Source organism: Microcaecilia unicolor, chromosome 3 (genome assembly GCF_901765095.1).
Source record: "Microcaecilia unicolor chromosome 3, aMicUni1.1, whole genome shotgun sequence".
Taxonomy (NCBI): domain Eukaryota; kingdom Metazoa; phylum Chordata; class Amphibia; order Gymnophiona; family Siphonopidae; genus Microcaecilia; species Microcaecilia unicolor.
The window spans coordinates 152,692,124-152,709,828 of record NC_044033.1 but is presented as its reverse complement, the minus strand read 5'-3'; the positions used below and the strand labels follow the sequence as shown (position 1 = coordinate 152,709,828).

Below are 17,705 nucleotides of genomic sequence, written 5' to 3'. Positions count from 1 at the left end.
AGAGAGGTGCTGGACCCCCAGAGGGGAGGGGAAGAGATGCTATACACATAGGGGGGATGGGGAGGGACTGGAGGAAAAGAGAGAGAGAGAGAGACCAGATCTGGAGGATGAGGGCAGAAAGAGGGAAAGAGAGATGCCAAACTGTGGGGGGGGGGGGGGGGGGGGGGGGAGGGGGAGGAGAGTGAGAGAGAGAGATGCTGGTCCTGGGTTAGGGAGACAGGAGATAAGCTGAGAGGGGATAAGCTGGACAAGGTATGAAACAGGGACAGAGAAAAAATGGTGGACGTGGAAGGAGAATAGGGACACTGAGAGGCAATTCTAGACACAAGGGGAGGGGTATGGACAGTGAGAGGGCAGTTGCTGAACATAGAGAGAGGAGAGAAACAGGGACATAGAGAGGATATGCTGGACAGGAGAAATAAGGCATACAAGGAAGATAGATGAAAGACATAGAGAAATGTGGAATTAGAAATGTGCATTAGAGGGTAATAAGAAATTACCTCATCTGCATCATTTTGAGTACATTTGCATGCTCATTGAGCTGTTCTTCAGCGCGTGTGTTGCTTCCTGCATTGTTTCCCTCTGAGCATAGTGCGTTTGTAAATGTGGGCACTAGTTTGAGAGCCAATAGCCTATAGCGCCTGCATTTGCTTCTGAGTGTCGGGGCATAAATGAGTGAAAGCAGCATCCAAGCAGCACTCTAATCACTCACAGTCTCCCTTCATGAGACTGCTGTAGGATAAATATTCTGCACTGACTGTCATGTATAATGCTGAGATCTAGAAAGCGAATATTGTTCTATATAATTACTGTGAATTGTTATCACTTAAGATAAATCCAAATTCAACAGAGAAGTTTATGAGAGATCATAGAAAACATAGAAACAGAGAAAACTGAAGGTAGTTAAAGACCATATAGTCTATCCATACCATCTACCCTCCCCTTCACTCCTTTAGAGATCCTATGTACTTTGGTTCTTCAGAAGCTGTGAGGTTACTTGAAAATAGGTCTCTGTATTGCATATATTCAATTTGGAATACCTTCCGTTATTACAGTAAACACAGACTTATGTAAGCACATTCATTTGTAACATTATCTGTTTCCCTTGGTTACATGTATGTTTGCTCGACTGTAGGAAGTGACTCTTGCTTATTTTCTTTGCCACAACGTATCGGTGGTTTCTTCTTGTGTTCCTGGTATTCAACAAGTCCATATAGCACCATTGACACAATCAGCACTGACAGCACTATGTAGAGTTTCACATAAACACATAAATAGGTGCTGTATGCATAAGCTATGACAAAACCCAAGGACTCCCACAGGCGATAATTAGCAAATGCTGCCTCCTTGTGTTCATCAAACAGAACTCCATACAGTGCTGAAAAAAAAAAAAGACAGGGTAAATTAACATGGAAACCCTGAACACTATGGAAAATAAACCTGTCCAATGTTCTCCATTCCATTTTCTTATTTTATAAAAATATTAACTAGTCCAGTTTCCAGATTATGTTGTAAACCCTCACCACATGCAGATGTCTGTGGTAGATTAACCAGCTTATTTTCGAAAGTGATAGCCGGCCATCTTCCGACACAAATCGGGAGATGGCCGGCCATCTCCTAAAACCGGCCAAATCGGTATAATCGAAAGCCGATTTTTGGACACACTCGCCGGCATTCCATCGTGGAGGCGGCTAAACTTCAAGGGGGCATGTCGGCAGGGTAGTGAAGGCGGGATGTGGGCGTGCTTACGAGATGGCCGGCTTCAGCTGATAATGGAAAAAAGAAAACCGGCGATGATGAGCATTTGGCCGGTTTTTACTTGGTCTATTTATTTTCACGACCAAGTCTCAAAAAGATGCCCAAACTGACCAGATGACCACCGGAAGGATCGGGGATGATCTCCCCATACTCCTCCAGTGGTCACCAACCCCCTCCCACCCAAAAAATACTTTAAAACATTTCCTTCCTAGGAGGGGAAGCCAGTCGGCCAGCTCGTAAAAAAAAAAAAAAAGGATCTTGCTGATCAGTTATGTTATGACTTACTTGTTCTGGAGTGCTGTATTTTGTGATACTGTTTTGAGAAATGTTCAAGAAAGACTTCATACAAATTTAAAAAATCCCTGCCGTTCATTTTCCCTTCATGGCCGTCCCTGACGTGCACTTCTCTTAATAGCCATCTTTCTCTTGATGGCCGTTTTTTCTCTCCGAAAGTGCACTTCTCTTAATGGCCGTCTTTCTCCCCCAAACAGTTTTTTTTAGTAGTAACAGTGGGATTGAACCAGCCAACTCTGCATTACAAGCTGTCCTGTGAGTGGCTGAGAGAGACCTGGAGGGGTATAATCAAAAAGGAGGGGCACCCAAGTAAGTGGAGCTGTGGCCAAGTGGTTACATCACTGGTCTTGTAATGCAGAGGTGGTTGGTTCAAATCCCACTGTTACTACAAAAAAAAGCAGTGTGCAAAAGCTTTTGATTTCCCTGTTCAGGGAGAAAGACGGCCATTAAGAGAAGTGGAGAGAAAGACGGCTATTAAGGGAAGTGCACGTCAGGGACGGCCATCAAGGGAAAATGCACGGCAGGGACGTTTTTCATTTGTATGAAGTCTTTCTTGAACATTTCTCAAAACAGTATCACAAAATCAGCAAGATCTAAACATCCAGAAGTACCAGTGCACTACGAATGCTGGCCCCTCCCACGGCCAAATGCCTTGGATTTGGCCGGGTTTGAGATGGCTGGTTCCAGTTTCCATTATTGCTGAAAAACAAAGTCGGCCATCTCAAACCCGGCGATCTGTGGCATTTGGCCGGCCCCAACCGTATTATCGAAACAAAAGTTGGCCGGCCATCTTTTTCGATAATACGGTTCCGGCCAGCTGTTGCGGCGCCACCCAAAATAGATCGCCGGCGATCAATTTCGCCCGGCGCCGTTCGATAATGCCTTTCTATAGGTACCTGTATGCTGGTAAAAAATATCTTCCTATGAGTTTAGTTCAAAGTGTTCAATTGAAGAACTAAGTTCCAAAATCTGTTAAATACATTTTTTTTCAAAATGAGTTGATATCAGAAGCAGAATGCTTTTATATAATTCTAGAAAATAAAAACTTGCATTTATGCAGACAACAGGTTTTCGTCTTAACAGGTTTTGGAACTTGCCTCTTCAATTTTTATGCAGAACTCCTCAGTTTTTGTTTGTGTATATTTTCTATTTGATGAACCGCCTTCAATTATTGGATCAATACTGCGTACAATAAACAAAATATGTAAAAAGAAGGGAATTACAAAAATTAATAGGAAAGGGAAGGAAGGAAAGAAAACCGGAAGAAAAAAGAGCAGAGTAACTGGTAGTCCCCTCTCACCATGTCCCATCTCAGATGGCCAAAGAAAAACGTAGTGTAGCCAACACGGCTCTCCAAGAAAAACAGAAGGATGATGTAGATGGAAAAAAAATTATTTATTCATAAAAGGACCTTACATGGCACCGTGTTTCAGCTAAGGGATCTCTACACAAGTCTGAGTGAAACCTTGTACTTTTGATTAAAATTGAAACACACAGTCTTTAAAAAGATGCAGTGACTAAGAAAGGAGCCAAATCAAAGACAAGAGTATAAAGCAAAATAGCGGTTTTCCATTGAGCAGTATTTTGATTTCTCTAAAACAGGCGAAAATATCACCTGCAAGAAACATAAGTAAACTCAGGATCACAGAAGTCATGCACAGTGGATCCCTACCATTGGGCTAACTGAGGAGGGGGCCTCATGCGGCACTCTTTACACAGCAGCATGTCCCCCTTACTTTCTCAAACCCCCTCCCTGAGCCTACTTTTATTTTTTTGGTTTTCAAAAGTCAGCAACAGCAGTGATTCCCATATGCTGCCCTGCCACCGGCACCAGCTTGTTCTATGTACTGCGCCCGCTTCTCTGATGTAACTTCTTTTCTCTGAGGAACAGCAGGCTGCTTGTTCTCACATGTGGGTCGACGTCCGCATCGGCCAGGGAATCAGCATTTTGCCAGAGCAAAAAATAAACAAAGTTTTGCCAGAGTCTTCCCGCGAGCACGTCTCCTCTGTTTTTCCTTCTCCACGACGAGGTGCGGCAGGTTCCTACTGTGCTCTTCGTTGAGGTCCGGGAAAGAGTTTTCTGGAGAGCGATTTTCGCAAGTTTTTTTGCTTTATTTTCTTTGTTTTTTTTTTTTTTTAAAGTAGTTTACCCATAGTTTATCTTGTTTAGCTCTTTTTCTACTCATTTTAAGTTTACTTTGTTTTTTGACGCGGCCGGCCTTTAGGCCGCACAGTCGGGTTTCTCCCCTCTTTTGTGTGCCCTTCCTTTTGGCACAATCGCATCTTTTGATTTCGCCAAGGCCGTTTTTCCTTCCATGTCACCGAAGACACTCAGCGGCTTTAAACGTACTCGGTGCAACCGGACCATCTCAGGTAAGGATACCCATTCCCGGTGTATCCCGTGCCTTGGGCCCAACCATAGCCCAGCTGCTTATTTATTTATTTATTTATTTATTGCATTTGTATCCCACATTATCCCACCTCTTTGCAGGCTCAATGTGGCTTATAATACATCATGGATACTGGAAATAAGAAGAGAATATACAATTGGTTTTACTGAAGGATTTAGGGCACATGGTAGTAGAATACATGATAGTGGTATAGCAGAAGACATTATAAGACATTTTGGATATATTAGGAGATTTTTACATGTGTTAGTCTTTGTGGTATATCTTGTCAAAGAGATAAGTCTTCAGTAGTCTGCAGAAGTTGGTCAATTCATAGGTCATTTTCAGGTTACGTGGCAACGCGTTCCAGAGTTGCGTGCTCATATAGGAAAAAGTAGATGCGTGCATTAATTTGTATTTTAGACCTTTACAGTTGGGAAAATGGAGATTAAGGAATGTGCGAGAAGATTTTTTTGCATTCCTTGATGGTAGGTCTATTAGGTCTGACATGCAGGCTGGGACATCACCATGGATGATTTTGCAGTCTGTGTCTTCGTATGACGAAACGGACCCAAGTGGCTCGAGAAGCCCAATGAGGAAAACCTTTGGGGGCTCGGTCCGGTCCTTTGATGTTGGCATCGGTACCGAGGTCAGCGGCATCGGCATCGACATCAGGAGCAGAGGTAATGGCTGATGAGAGATCAAATTGTGCTGGGCGCAGTGAGGCATCAAGAGGGTCTCCACCTGCCTCGAGGCCTCCTGCTATGCAGGCCCCCCGGGACCGACTATCGTTGGGCCTGACCCCGAGGAGACGTGAGGATTCCGCGTCATCCTTGTCAGTACCGAGGAGTCTCGATGACGGGTATCGAGTGAAGGCGAAGAAGCACCATCATCAATCTCCTTCCACACACGGTGCCGGAAGCTCCGGGGCATCGAGGGATTTGGCACCCGGGAAGTTTCGGTGCCGAGAGGATCGCTCTCCCTCTATTCAGGAGGTGCCAATGCGCCAGTCTCCTAGCAGCCCAATGCCTGCACCTGAGCCTCAGCAGATTTTGCCACTGGCTGTTCCACCAACCCCACAGCCTTCTCCGATGGCAGCTCTCGATGAGTGCATCCAGACCTTCTTCCAGAGCTTCTAGAAGTACTGCTATGACAGTCTGCTTGGGTGTTGGGGGTGCTTGCGCCTTCTGTACCGTCTGCTGCAGCGGCGTCTGGCCCTTTACCTGTGGTGAGGCCCCCGTCCTCCAGTGTCGGCTGCCACCCTGGTCGACTCCCCTTCGATGTCGGTGGAGGAAGCTTCGCTGCAGTCCAAGTGGGCGTCGGCCTCTCGACATTGCCATCAAGGATGTTGATCCTTGGCATCGAGGCAGGCTCAGTCTCGGAGTGCCCTGAGAGAGGTCTTATCCGATACTGAAGAGGAGTGTTCATGGGAGTCAGAGGAAGATCCCAGATACTTTTCTTCTGATGAAGTCATATGGATTCCTCCTGAACTTTCCCCTCCACCTGAAAGGAGACTATCTCCTCCGGAGAGTCTGTCCTTTACTTCCTTTGTCTGGGAAATGGCTATGGCTATTCCTTTTCCTATGGAGGTTGAGGATGAGCTCAGGGCTGAGATGCTCGAGGGTCCTGGACTATCCCTCTTCACTAAGGAGGCTGTGATGGCTACCTCTAAAGGTACTGAAGGAAGTCTTTATACAGAACTAGTCGTTCCCTCTGTCTGGCCCCGTGATCCCGAAGAAAGCTGATTCCCAGTATCGGATCCACGGTGAACCTGGGTTGATGAGGTCTCAGTTACCTCACAATTCCATGGTAGTGGACTCCTCCCTCAAAAGAGCCAAGAGTACTAGAGACTATGCCTCAGCGCTCCCAGGCAGAGAACCTAGGACCTTGGATTCTTTTGGGAGGAAGACGTATCAAGCCGCTATGCTCGCTGCCCAAATCCAGTCTTACCAGCTCTTCACGAGCGTCCACTTGTGGAACTCAGTGAGGCAGCTGCCTAGCTTGGTAGATGCCTTCCCTCCGGAGCAGGCCGAGCCTTTTCACCAGGTGGTCAGGCAGCAGAAGGCATGTCGTAAATTCCTGGCCAGGGGCTCTTATGACTCTTTTGATGTGGCATCCAGAATTGCTGCTCAAGGTATACTGATGCACAGACTCTCATGGCTGCGTGTCTCTGACCTGATCATTCGGTCCAGCAGTGGATGGCGAATGTGCCTTGCAGGGGGGACAACCTCTTTGGTGAAAAAGTAGAGGATCTTGTTGACCAGATCAAGAAGCATAATGATGCTATGGATTCTCTCTCCCGCCGGGCACCTTCTGCTACAACCTCCTCATCTAGGAGGTATTTTGGAGGGAAGTGGAGTGCTCCCTATTCCTATGCTAGGCGTAGGTACACTCCGGCTTCTCAGCAGCCTACCCAGGCTCAGCCCCAGTGTGCTCGTTCTCGTCAACAGCATGCGCCTAAGGCCCCTGCTGCTCCCCAGCAAAAGCAAGGGACGAGCTTTTGACTGGGTCCAGTTAAGCATAGCCACAGTAAAGTGTCCCACACCGGTACGAACTTGCCAGTTGGAGGGGAGGTTAATGTTTTTTCACCAAAGGTGGCCTCTCATAACTTCCGACCAGTGGGTTCTTCAAATAGTCCGGTTAGGATACACCCTCAATCTGGAATCCAAACCTCCAAATTGCCCACCGGGAGTTCATTCTTACAGCTCCCAGCACAAGCAGGTATGCTTACACACACATCCCGATACTTCCAGCTCACAGGAAGTATCTTCGATTTCGGCTGGGAACACAGCACTTTCAGTACCGTGTACTGCCCTTTGGCCTGGCATCTGTGCCCAGAGTGTTTACAAAGTGTCTAGTTGTAGTCGTAGCATCGCTATGCAGACTGGGAGTGCATGTGTTTCCTTATCTGGATGATTGGCTGGTGAAGAGCACCTTGGAGGAAGGTGCTCTGCAGTCCATGCAAATGACTATTCAGGTGCTAGAGCTACTGGGGGTGTTAAGAAATTACACCAAGTCCCATCTCACTCCTGTCAAAAAATTGGAATTCATTGAAGCACTGCTGGACACGGAGACAGTTCTGGCTTATCTTCCCAAGACAAGGGCAGATGATCTCCTGTCCCTGGTGTCCACAGTTCGAGCATCTCAGCAGATCATAGCTCGGCAGATGTTGAGACTTCTGGGCCACATGGCCTCCACAGTTCATGTAACTCCCATGGCATGTCTACATATGAGATGAGCTCAATGGACCCTAACTTCTCAGTGGTATCAAGCTGCAGGGGATCTGGAGGATGTGATCCAACTCTCCACCGATTTTCAAAATTCTCTTCAGTGGTGGACAATCCGGTCCAATTTGACCATGGGACAACCATTCCAAATTCCTCAGCCACAAAACGTTCTGATGACAGATACATCTCTCCTAGGGTGGGGAGCTCATGTAGATGGGCTCCACACTCAAGGAGCCTGGTCCTTCCAGGAAATAGGCCTTCAAATCAACCTCCTGGAATTACGAGCGATCTGGAATGCTCTAAAGGCTTTCAGAGAACAACTGTCCAACTAAATCATCTTGATTCAAACAGACAATCGGGTTGCCATGTATTACACCAACAAACAGGTGGGGCACCGGATCTTGCCCTCTGTGTCAGGAAGCTGTTCAGATGTGGCTTTGGGCACGCTATCACGGCATGTTTCTCCAAGCTACTTATCTGGCAGGTGTAAACAACAGTCTGGCCGACAGACTGAGCAGGGTAATGCAACCTCACGAGTGGTCACTGAATATGGGCATAGCCCACAAAATCTTCCAAGCGTGGGGGACCCCCTCAGTGGATCTTTTTGCCACTCAGATCAATCACAAGGTCCGTCGGTTCTGTTCCAGGCTTCAGGCCCCCAACAGACTAGCATCAAATGCCTTTCTCCTTCATTGGGGAACAGGTCTTCTGTATGCATATCCTCCCATACCTCTAGTAGGGAACACTTTGCTGAAACTCAAGCAAGACTGTGGAACTATGATCCTGATTGCACCCTTCTTGCCACGCCAGATTTGGTTCCTTCATCTGGAGTTGTCCTCTGAAGAACCGTGGAGATTGCAGTGTTTTCCAACCCTCATCACCCAGCACAAGGTCTCTGGCTCTCATGGCCTGGATGTTAAGACCTTAGATTTCTCCTCCTTGGGTCTTTCAGAGGGTCTCTCCTGGGTCTTGCTTGCTTCCAGGAAAGATTCCACGAAGAGGTGTTACTCTTTCAAATGGAGGAGGTTTGCCATCTGGTGTGACAGCAAGGCCCTAGATCCTCTTTCTTGTCCTACACAGACCCTGCTTGAATACTTTCTACACTTGTCAGAGTCTGGTCTCAAGATCAACTCCGTAAGAGTTCACCTCAGCACAATTGGTGCTTATCAACAGCGTGTAGAAGGTAAGCCTGTCTCTGGACAGCCTTTAGTTATTTACTTTAAGAGAGGTTCACTTTTGTCAAAGCCCCCTGTTAAGCCTCCGCCAGTGTCATGGGATCTCAACGTCATTCTCACCCAGCTGATGAAAACTCCTTTGAGCCATTGAATTCCAAACGTTAGGCGCTATATAACAGCCAAATGGCTCGTGTAAATGCTCACACTCAACGAATAGTTAAGCTCTGGAACTCTTTGCTGGAGGATGTGGTAACAGCAGTTAGCATATCTGGGTTTAAGAAAGGTTTGGACAAATCCCTGGAGGAAAAGTCCATAGTCTGTTATTGAGGCAGACATGGGAAGCAACTGCTTGCTCTGGGATTTGTAGTATGGAGTGTTGCCACAATTTGGGTTTCTGCCAGGTACTTGTGACATGGCTTGGCCACTATTTGGAAAACAGGATACTGGCCTAGATGGACCATTGGTCTGACCCAGTATGACTACGCTTATGTTCTTATGTTCACAATACACAAACAACCCAGCAATATTCATAACATCACATGAAATCTGTCGTTTAACCTCTCATATCTGCTGCATCTTTCATGAACACTTTTTTTTAGGGATTCTCAGAACGACAGCATACTCTCAGCACAATCGTGTTTCTCAGTGCTAGAGATGCCTTTCTTCACTGGTCCCAATTTTTATACGAAAAAACATTTTATGAAAAACATAAATAGCTTCAGCTTGCAGAGACATATTTTAAGAGTACTTATCTTGAAACTGCTGTTCAGCACTCTGCTCAAAACCATCAGCAATGCAGGGGCGTAGCCACGGGTGGGCCTAGGCGGGCCTGGGCCCACCCACTTTGGGCTCAGGCCCACCCAGCAACGGTGCACCCAATTGGCCTTCTTTCCCCTCCCTCCCTCCCTCTCCTTCCATTTCCATCAGTATGCTGCCGCTACGCTCCTACCTTGTCATCTTTTGGCAGAGGTGTTAGTTCTGCTGCTTCTGCAGCGGATCCACGCGGTGCCAAGGCTGTCTGTAAGCTGCTGCGACTGCTTCCTCTGCGCTAGCCCCGCCTCACCTTCTCCGATACTCTTTCTGAAGAGGCGGGGCCAGCACAGAGGAAGCAGTCACAGCACCGTACAGAGAGACAGCCCTGGCACCGTGTGGATCCGCTGCAGATTTGGCAGCAGAACTAACACCTCTGCCAAAAGATGACAAGGTAGGAGTGTAGCGGCAGCATGCTGACGGACCCGGTGCCGTGCAGCTTTGCTGTAGAGTTAGACTGGCGCTGCCCGGCGGAGATGGAAGGGGAGAGAGGGAGGGGAAAGAAGGCCTGCAGCGTGCTGACGGTCGGGTGGCTGGGAGGTGGAAAAGAAAAAAAGCCCTTCAGCATGCCGGTAGGTGGTGCCTGGGGGAAGGGATCAGCAGGTGGCAGGGGGGGGGGGGGGGAGAGAAATATCCGCAGCATTGCCAGTGGTGGCTGGGGAAAGGGCGGGGAAAAACCTGCAGCGGGGGTTTTGGGGGGGGGGGGGGGGGGGGGGGGGCGGTGGCGTAGCCAGACAGCCAATTTTGGGGAGAGGGGGGAGAGAGAAAATTTTGTGCCCATCCACTTTGTGCTCAGGCCCACCCAAAATTGGCTGTCTGGCTATGCCACTGCAGCAATGAAGCCAGACCTGTTGCCAACGTGGCCAGGTTTCGGTTTCTTCATCAGAATAGCAGTCTGGAACCCAGGATATCAACTCTCTCAGGGCTCCTTTTACAAAGGTGCCCTAGCATTTTTAGTGCACACTAAAAATTAGCGTATGCTAACTGTGTAGATGCCCACAGGAATATTGTGGGCGTCTATACCAGGGGCGTATCTGGAATCCGGCGGTAGGGGGGGCCACAGCCAGAGAGGGGGGGCACATTTTTGCCTCCCTCCCCCCCCCCCCCCGCCGCCGCCTCTCTCCACCCCCTCCCCGCCGTCAACCCTCCCCCGCTGCTTACTTTTGCTGGCGCCGAGGTCCGACCCGCAATCTCTGTTTTTCGTCTTCCTCCGTGGCCATGCTTCCAGGAAGTAACGCTGCAGTGCTGATTCGTTGAATCCAGTTCGACGTCTGACGTCAGACGCCGAACTGGATTCAACGAATCAGCACTGCAGCGTTACTTCCTGGAAGCATGGCCACGGAGGAAGACGAAAAAACGGAGATTGCGGGTCGGACCTCGGCGCCAGCAAAAGTAAGCAGCGGGGGAGGGTTGACGGCGGGGAGGGGGGCCAGGGCGAAATCTGCGGGGGCCCAGGCCCCTGTGGCCCCACGCAGATACGCCCCTGGTCTATACAGAACGTGGTAAATACACTAGCGCACCTTTGTAAAAAAAAAAACCCTTAGTGAGCAGCCAAAAAGTGTTCATGAGAGATGCAGCAGAGATATGAGAGGTTAAGTGATAGATTTCATGAGAAGCAATGAATATTGCTGGGTTATTTGTGTATTGTGAATGAGGAAACCCTGCAGTTGAAGAATTGTCCTGTAGCTGTTGGACACACCTAACTGTTGGCAGTTGGGCACATAAATGTAAATACTGTATAACCTGCTTGAGTAACTGCCTGGCATTCCCCTGATCTTCTCATGCCCCTCCTAGGTCCACACTCCCTCTTACAATTGTGTGCTCTGGAATTTGAGCATGCAATTTATAGAATCCCAACTAAGGGCAGTCATGTACATAACTGCCAATTAGCACTGATTAGTACCAATTAAAATCAATTATTGGTTTGCACCAATTAGTATCCAGTTATGCATGCAACTGACCTTATTCTATAAACTATTCAGCCGATACACAGTGTGAGTTAACCAACATGGAACAACCCCCAGCTAGTTAACTTGCGTCTCGGCAGATACTTAGATTTCAGCAAAGCTTTTGTCACGGTTCCCCACAGGAGGTTCTTAAATAAACTGGACGGGCTGAAGATAGGACCTGAAGTGGTGAACTGGATTAGGAACTGGTTGACAGAAGCCAGAGGGTGGTGGTTAATGGAATTCGCTCGGAGGAGGGAAAGGTGATGGAGTGCCTCAGGGATCGGTGCTGGGGCAGATTCTGTTCAATATATTTGTGAGTGACATTGCCGAAGGGTTAGAAGGCAAAGTTTGCCTTTTTGCGGACGATACTAAGATTTGTAACAGAGTGGACACCAGGGAGGAAGTGGAAAACATGAAAAAGGATCTGCGGAAGCTAGAAGAATGGTCTACGGTTTGGCAATTAAAATTTAATGCGAAGAAATGCAAAGTGATGCACTTAGGGAGTAGAAATCCACGGGAGACGTATGTGTTAGGCGGGGAGAGTCTGATAGGTATGGACGGGGAGAGGGATCTTGGGGTGATAGTATCTGAGGATCTGAAGGTGATGAAACAGTGTGACAAGGCGGTGGCCATAGCGAGAAGGTTGCTAGGCTATATAGAGAGAGGTGTGACCAGCAGAAGAAAGGAGGTTTTAATGCCCCTGTATAAGTCGTTGGTGAGGCCCCACCTGGAGTATTGTGTTCATTTTGGAGGCCGTATCTTGCTAAGGGTGTAAAAAGAATTGAATCAGTGCAAAGAAAAGCTACAAGAATGGTATGGGATTTGCGTTACAAGACTTATGAGAAGAGACTTGCTGACCTGAACATGTATACCCTGGAGGAAAGGAGAAACAGGGGTGATATGATACAGACATTCAAATATTTGAAAGATATTAATCCGCAAACAAACCTTTTCCGTAGATGGGAAGGGGGTAGAACTAGAGGACATGAAATGAGATTGAAGGGGGACAGACTCAAGAAAAATGTCAGGAAGTATTTTTTCACGGAGAGAGTGGTAGATACTTGGAGATTTCTTTATTTACAGCAACGAATAACAAAAATACAGAAATCATATAAATACCACTATTCACATGCCTAACACAAACCATTCTATCACCAAAACAATCCCTTCTTCCCCTATACGTATATACACCCCTCCCCCTCCCTTTCCCCCCCTTATTCCCCCCCTACAATTAAAACCAACACAACATCACAGTAACTATAATCATAAGGCCTTTAACCTCACATGCTTCCACCACAAGGACACCATCGGTGAATCCCTCTCCACTCTTTCCCATTGCGCCACTTGCTGTACCGCCCGCACCACATCCCAACTGACCTGTTCAATGGATCTATCTTCTTGGTGCAAGGATACCCGGCAACGAGCCATCCAAAGACAGAACCGGAGAATGAGCGAAATCAAGAACCCTGTCCCCGGATCCAGCTGACCTCTCTTGAATCGATATCCATACACCCAGTCCGCATACGTATAGGAACGGAACGTGGGGATCTGGAGGAGAGCAGAAACCCTGTCACCCACCCCCCGGGAAAAGGGACAGTCCTTCAAAAAGTGGTCCATGGTTTCTAACTTCCCCACACATTCCCCCCTTGGACAGTTCCTGTCCTGGATCTTCCTATCTCTCAGATTCTCTCTGACATATAATTTGCCGTGTAGGGACAGCCAGGCAATGTCCCGATATTTAGCCGGAATCCTCTCCGAATTGATATTCCGTAGCCCCTGCCTCAGCACTTCCCTAGGAGCATCCCTAAGTACCAGAGGGGAAGAGAACATCTGGGAGCGCACTCTCTCCACCCAGATTCCTCTCTTCCCATCCCTAATCTCCCCCACTAGAATCCCCCAGACCCGTACTAATTTTACTAACGTTTTATAGTACCCTACCCTTTCCGGAGCCCCTTTCCGCAATACCCCTACCCTCTCCCTCTCCTCCACCCCCCCCAAACCCTCTCCCACCACCCCAGCACACTACTCGCCCACCCTGGAGGAGCCTGACCCACCGCTCTCCCTAGATTAAAGTGCACAAACAAAGAACTAAAAAACAAAACCGGATTGATCATCCCTACCCCCCCCTCCTTCCTAGATAGATATGTGGTGTTTCGTTTAACTGGATTCAACCGATTGCCCCACAGCAGCTGGAAGAAAATGCTATACAACGAGGCATAGCACTTTTCAGGTACCAAACAAATGTAGCTGATGAATAAAAAGAGGGGCACCAAATGGGTCTTGATGAGTTTCACCCGATCTTCCATGGACATTTTCCACCTCTTCCACCTGTCCACCCGCCCCTTTGCTTCCTGAAGACAACTGTCCCAGTTGAATTTAGCATAATCTCCTATCTCAAAGTAAATCCCCAAAACCCTCATTCTATCCACCACCCCCGGGAAACCCCCTCCTAATTCAAACTGCTCCCCTCCTGGCCCCAACCACAAACTGTTGCATTTGTGGATATTCACCCGTGACCCTGTAGCCCCTGCGAAATCATGGATGAACTCCAAAAGTTTATCCCCTTCTGCTTTGTTCGCCACCCACACAGTAATATCGTCTGCGTATGCCACCACCCGCAACTGTTCTCCCGTGCTTACCTCCACCCCCCTCAATCCTCCCACCCCACCCTGCTCCAGACGCCTAATAAAAGGGTCTATAGAAAATGCATACAGCAAAGGGCTTAAAGGGCACCCTTGCCGAACCCCTGCCGTCAGCTCAAATTCCCCCCCTTTCCACCCATTGATCAATGGAAATGCCTGTGCATGAGAATATAACAATCGTAATTGTGCCACCCAATCCCTAGGGAACCCGTAATACTCTAAAACCCGCCAGAGAAATTCCCATTGGACCCTGTCAAAGGCTTTCTCTTGGTCAAGCGCCACCATCAGCCACCCTGACCCCTCCTCCCGACTCCGCTCTAAACCTTCCCTCACCCATGCCGCAGCCTCCAGAACCCCTCTACCCGGCACCCCACAAGCCTGTGAGGCTGCCAACAAGTCCCCCGAGAATTGCCGCATACGCTTGAAGAGCATCTGCGCAAAGATCTTACGATCACAGTTTAGTAGCGCAATAGGCCTCCAGTTAGTTAACAGCTGCGGATCTTTGCCCTTACTTAACAAAATCAATGCAGACTCCAACAAGGATTTTGGAAGAGACCCCCTCTGACGTGCCTCTTCCCAGAGATCCAATAGAATCGGAGCCAGGCGCCTGCGAAACGTATGATAAAATTCTGCCGGCAGCCCGTCCGGCCCCGGAGATGTCCTCTTTCTCAGGGCCCCTATAGCCTCCTCAACCTCCTGCAGTGTCCAGGGGCACGAAAGGGCCTGGAAATGAGACCCCCAATTCCCCACCCCCGGAGTCCCTTCCACATACTGATCCATCCTCCCCCCATCCAAGTGCTGATCCGAAAAAAAACCCCTGAAGTGCTCTTCCACCACCTTCAATATTCCCTCTTTGGAATCCTGCATCACCCCCCTAGTATCCCTAAAACCCTCCACCACCCTATGCTCTCTTCTTTCCCTACAACAAACGAAGGGATCTGGGCTAATCAATTTACCAAAGTCCCTCTCATAAACTAAAGAGGAATACCGATCGTATTGAGTCTTCTCTAACAGACACTGCAATTCTTGGATATCCTCTTTCCTCCCTCCCTTGGAAATCAAATAATCCTTCCTTTGCTTCAAGGCCATCCCCAAACGTGTCCTTTCCCTTCCCCTCCTCCGTGCCTGTCCCATGAAAAGGAAACGCGTCCGTTTTTTCACCACCTCCCACCATTCTCCTCTGGAGGGAAAGATCCCCCGTAAGGATAACTGGTCTTCTAAAAAATTCAAATATTTCTTTTGAGCCTCCTCATCCTGGACCCATCTTAAATTCATCCTCCACAACCCCCTACCTATCCTATGAGCCGCCGACCCCCCTACTTCCACCAGAAGCAGTTTATGGTCGGAAAAATCCACGTCCAGCAGGCGAGGCCCCCGCTGGCATACCCCTCTTCGAACCAAAAACCGATCAATACGGCTCCTACATCTCCCCCTGCTAAACGTGAATCCATCCTCATCTGGGAAATGTTCTATGTGAACATCTATCAACCCCCCCTCTTTCATAATCCCGAGCAAGCGCACCCCATCATATGTCACCTAAGAATTAAATTGAAATCTCCCCCCCAAATTACCTGGCGTGCAGTAAACAAGTAAGGCCTGATCTTCCCTAATAACAAACTGCGCTCCTTCCTAGTCTGTGGCCCATAAAGATTAATAATTCGCAACGCCATACCCTGCCATAATACGTCTACCACTAAACACCTCCCCACCCCGAGTTCCATCACACGCTGAATTTCCACCTTATGTGACTTAAATAAAATCCCCACTCCCCCATATCTTTCCCCTGCCAGCCCCCACACCGAGGGTCCCCATCTCCAATCCCTGCGCGCCCTTCTCAGCTGCTCCAGGTTCTGCAAACGCGTTTCCTGAATCAGAAAACAATCGGCCTTAACCTGAGAAAAGCACTCATAGGCCAAACACTGAGCTCTCTGGGAAGCCACACTCGCTACATTTAGGGTGGCGAACGTCAGAAGAAGCCCTGCCATACCCCCCATTAGGACTCATGCAACTCCTCACTCTCCTCCTTCCTTTGCATACTATCTACTCTCTGTGGCAACCTGCTACCCAGAATGTAATCCTCCTCTCCATTATCCCCTATCTCTGCCGCCCAGTCCCTTATCCTTGTATCCTGATCCCCACCTTCCCCTCCCCCCTCCCTCATTCCTTTCTTCCTCCCTTTCTTCTTTTTAAACCCTACGGAATCCCTCCCTGCAACCTTCCCCTCTTGAACCTCTCCCCTCTGCACCCCCTCCCCCTCCTTTCCTACCTCTACACTACCGTCCCCTTGAGCCTGCTCCTGGCTAACCACCCCCTGCCCCATCCTCCTCTTACCCCCCCCACCCTTCCCTACCGGAACCCCCCGCCTCCTCCCCAACCCCAGCATCTTCCACTTCCACCCCCCCTCCTCGTCATGGGTACCCCTTCCCTTCCTACCTTGACTCCTTTCCCCCTTATCCTTTCCCCGACTCCTCTCCCCTCCTCCCTCTTCCTGAGGTCCCTTCTCCCCATCATCCCCCTCCCCCTGTATCTCTGCCCCCCCATCCTCTTCTTCCAAAATCTGAAATCGATTACCCCCCTGCCCCACCCCAGGCGACCCCTGTAATGTCAAACCCTTACCCTTTGAAACCTTCCGTTTCTTTAATTTTGACACTTGAACCCACTCTCCCTTTCCCTCCCCCTCCTGTCCCCCTCTATTCTCTAGACCCCCGCCCTCCTCTAACCGTAAACCCTCCTCTTCCCCCTGCAAACCACCCCTCCCCTGTACCCCCAAACCTCCCTCTCCTCCCCCTTCCTCCCAAGCCCTCCCAACCCCCAGACCCCCAGAACCCTGACCTAGATCCTGCCCCTCTCCCCGAATCATATTCCCCCTGCCCTCATCCCTCCTATTATGACGCGCCCTCGGGCAGTCTCTAAAGGCATGCCCCAGACCCCCGCACAAATTGCAACGGATAGAGAAACAATTTTCTGTATAGTGCTCCTTACTCCCGCACTTTACACACTGTTGTACTGGGCAAGACATACTATAATGGCGAAAGGATCCGCAACGGAAACACTGCCGTGGCTGTCCCTTGTAAAAACAGAGAATCCTGTCCCGGCCAATAAAAGCCGCAGAAGGAATGTGCTTGACCACTTGCCCTTCCTGTCTTAGCTTAACCCAAGCCCCCCACACCCCTGCCCACACCCTACTTGGATCCGGGAGTTTGGATAACGGGGTTCTCAAATCCGCATGCCTCTGTAACCAGTAGGCCAGGTCTGCCCCTGAAATGGACTCGTTTCGTACCAATACAGTGACTTGCACCAAGTCAGGTCTACTAATAGGAATAACCACATAATTGCTCCAATCTCCCTTTCCTTTCACCTCCTCATACCTTTCCCAAAAGATTTCCATACCCCTCTGCGTTAGAAAACTAACATCGTACTCAGGCAAATTAACTGGGTGAATACAGGCATAGAAGTCCTCCGG

The 17,705-nt window shown here is 49.0% G+C and overlaps 1 protein-coding gene across 3 annotated transcripts in view; it reads right to left on the bottom strand.

Moving 5' to 3' along the window:
* Positions 1 to 853: 853 nt before the first annotated feature.
* Positions 854 to 17,705, bottom strand: part of LOC115465775 (protein unc-93 homolog A-like) — a 135,003-nt gene continuing 118,151 nt past the window's right edge. For all 3 annotated transcript variants that reach the window (XM_030196490.1, XM_030196492.1, XM_030196491.1), the window contains exon 9: positions 854 to 1,378. In XM_030196490.1, the coding sequence (XP_030052350.1) occupies positions 1,110 to 1,378 (269 nt within the window). In that variant the 3' untranslated portion in view covers positions 854 to 1,109. The remainder of the gene's footprint in view (positions 1,379 to 17,705) is intronic.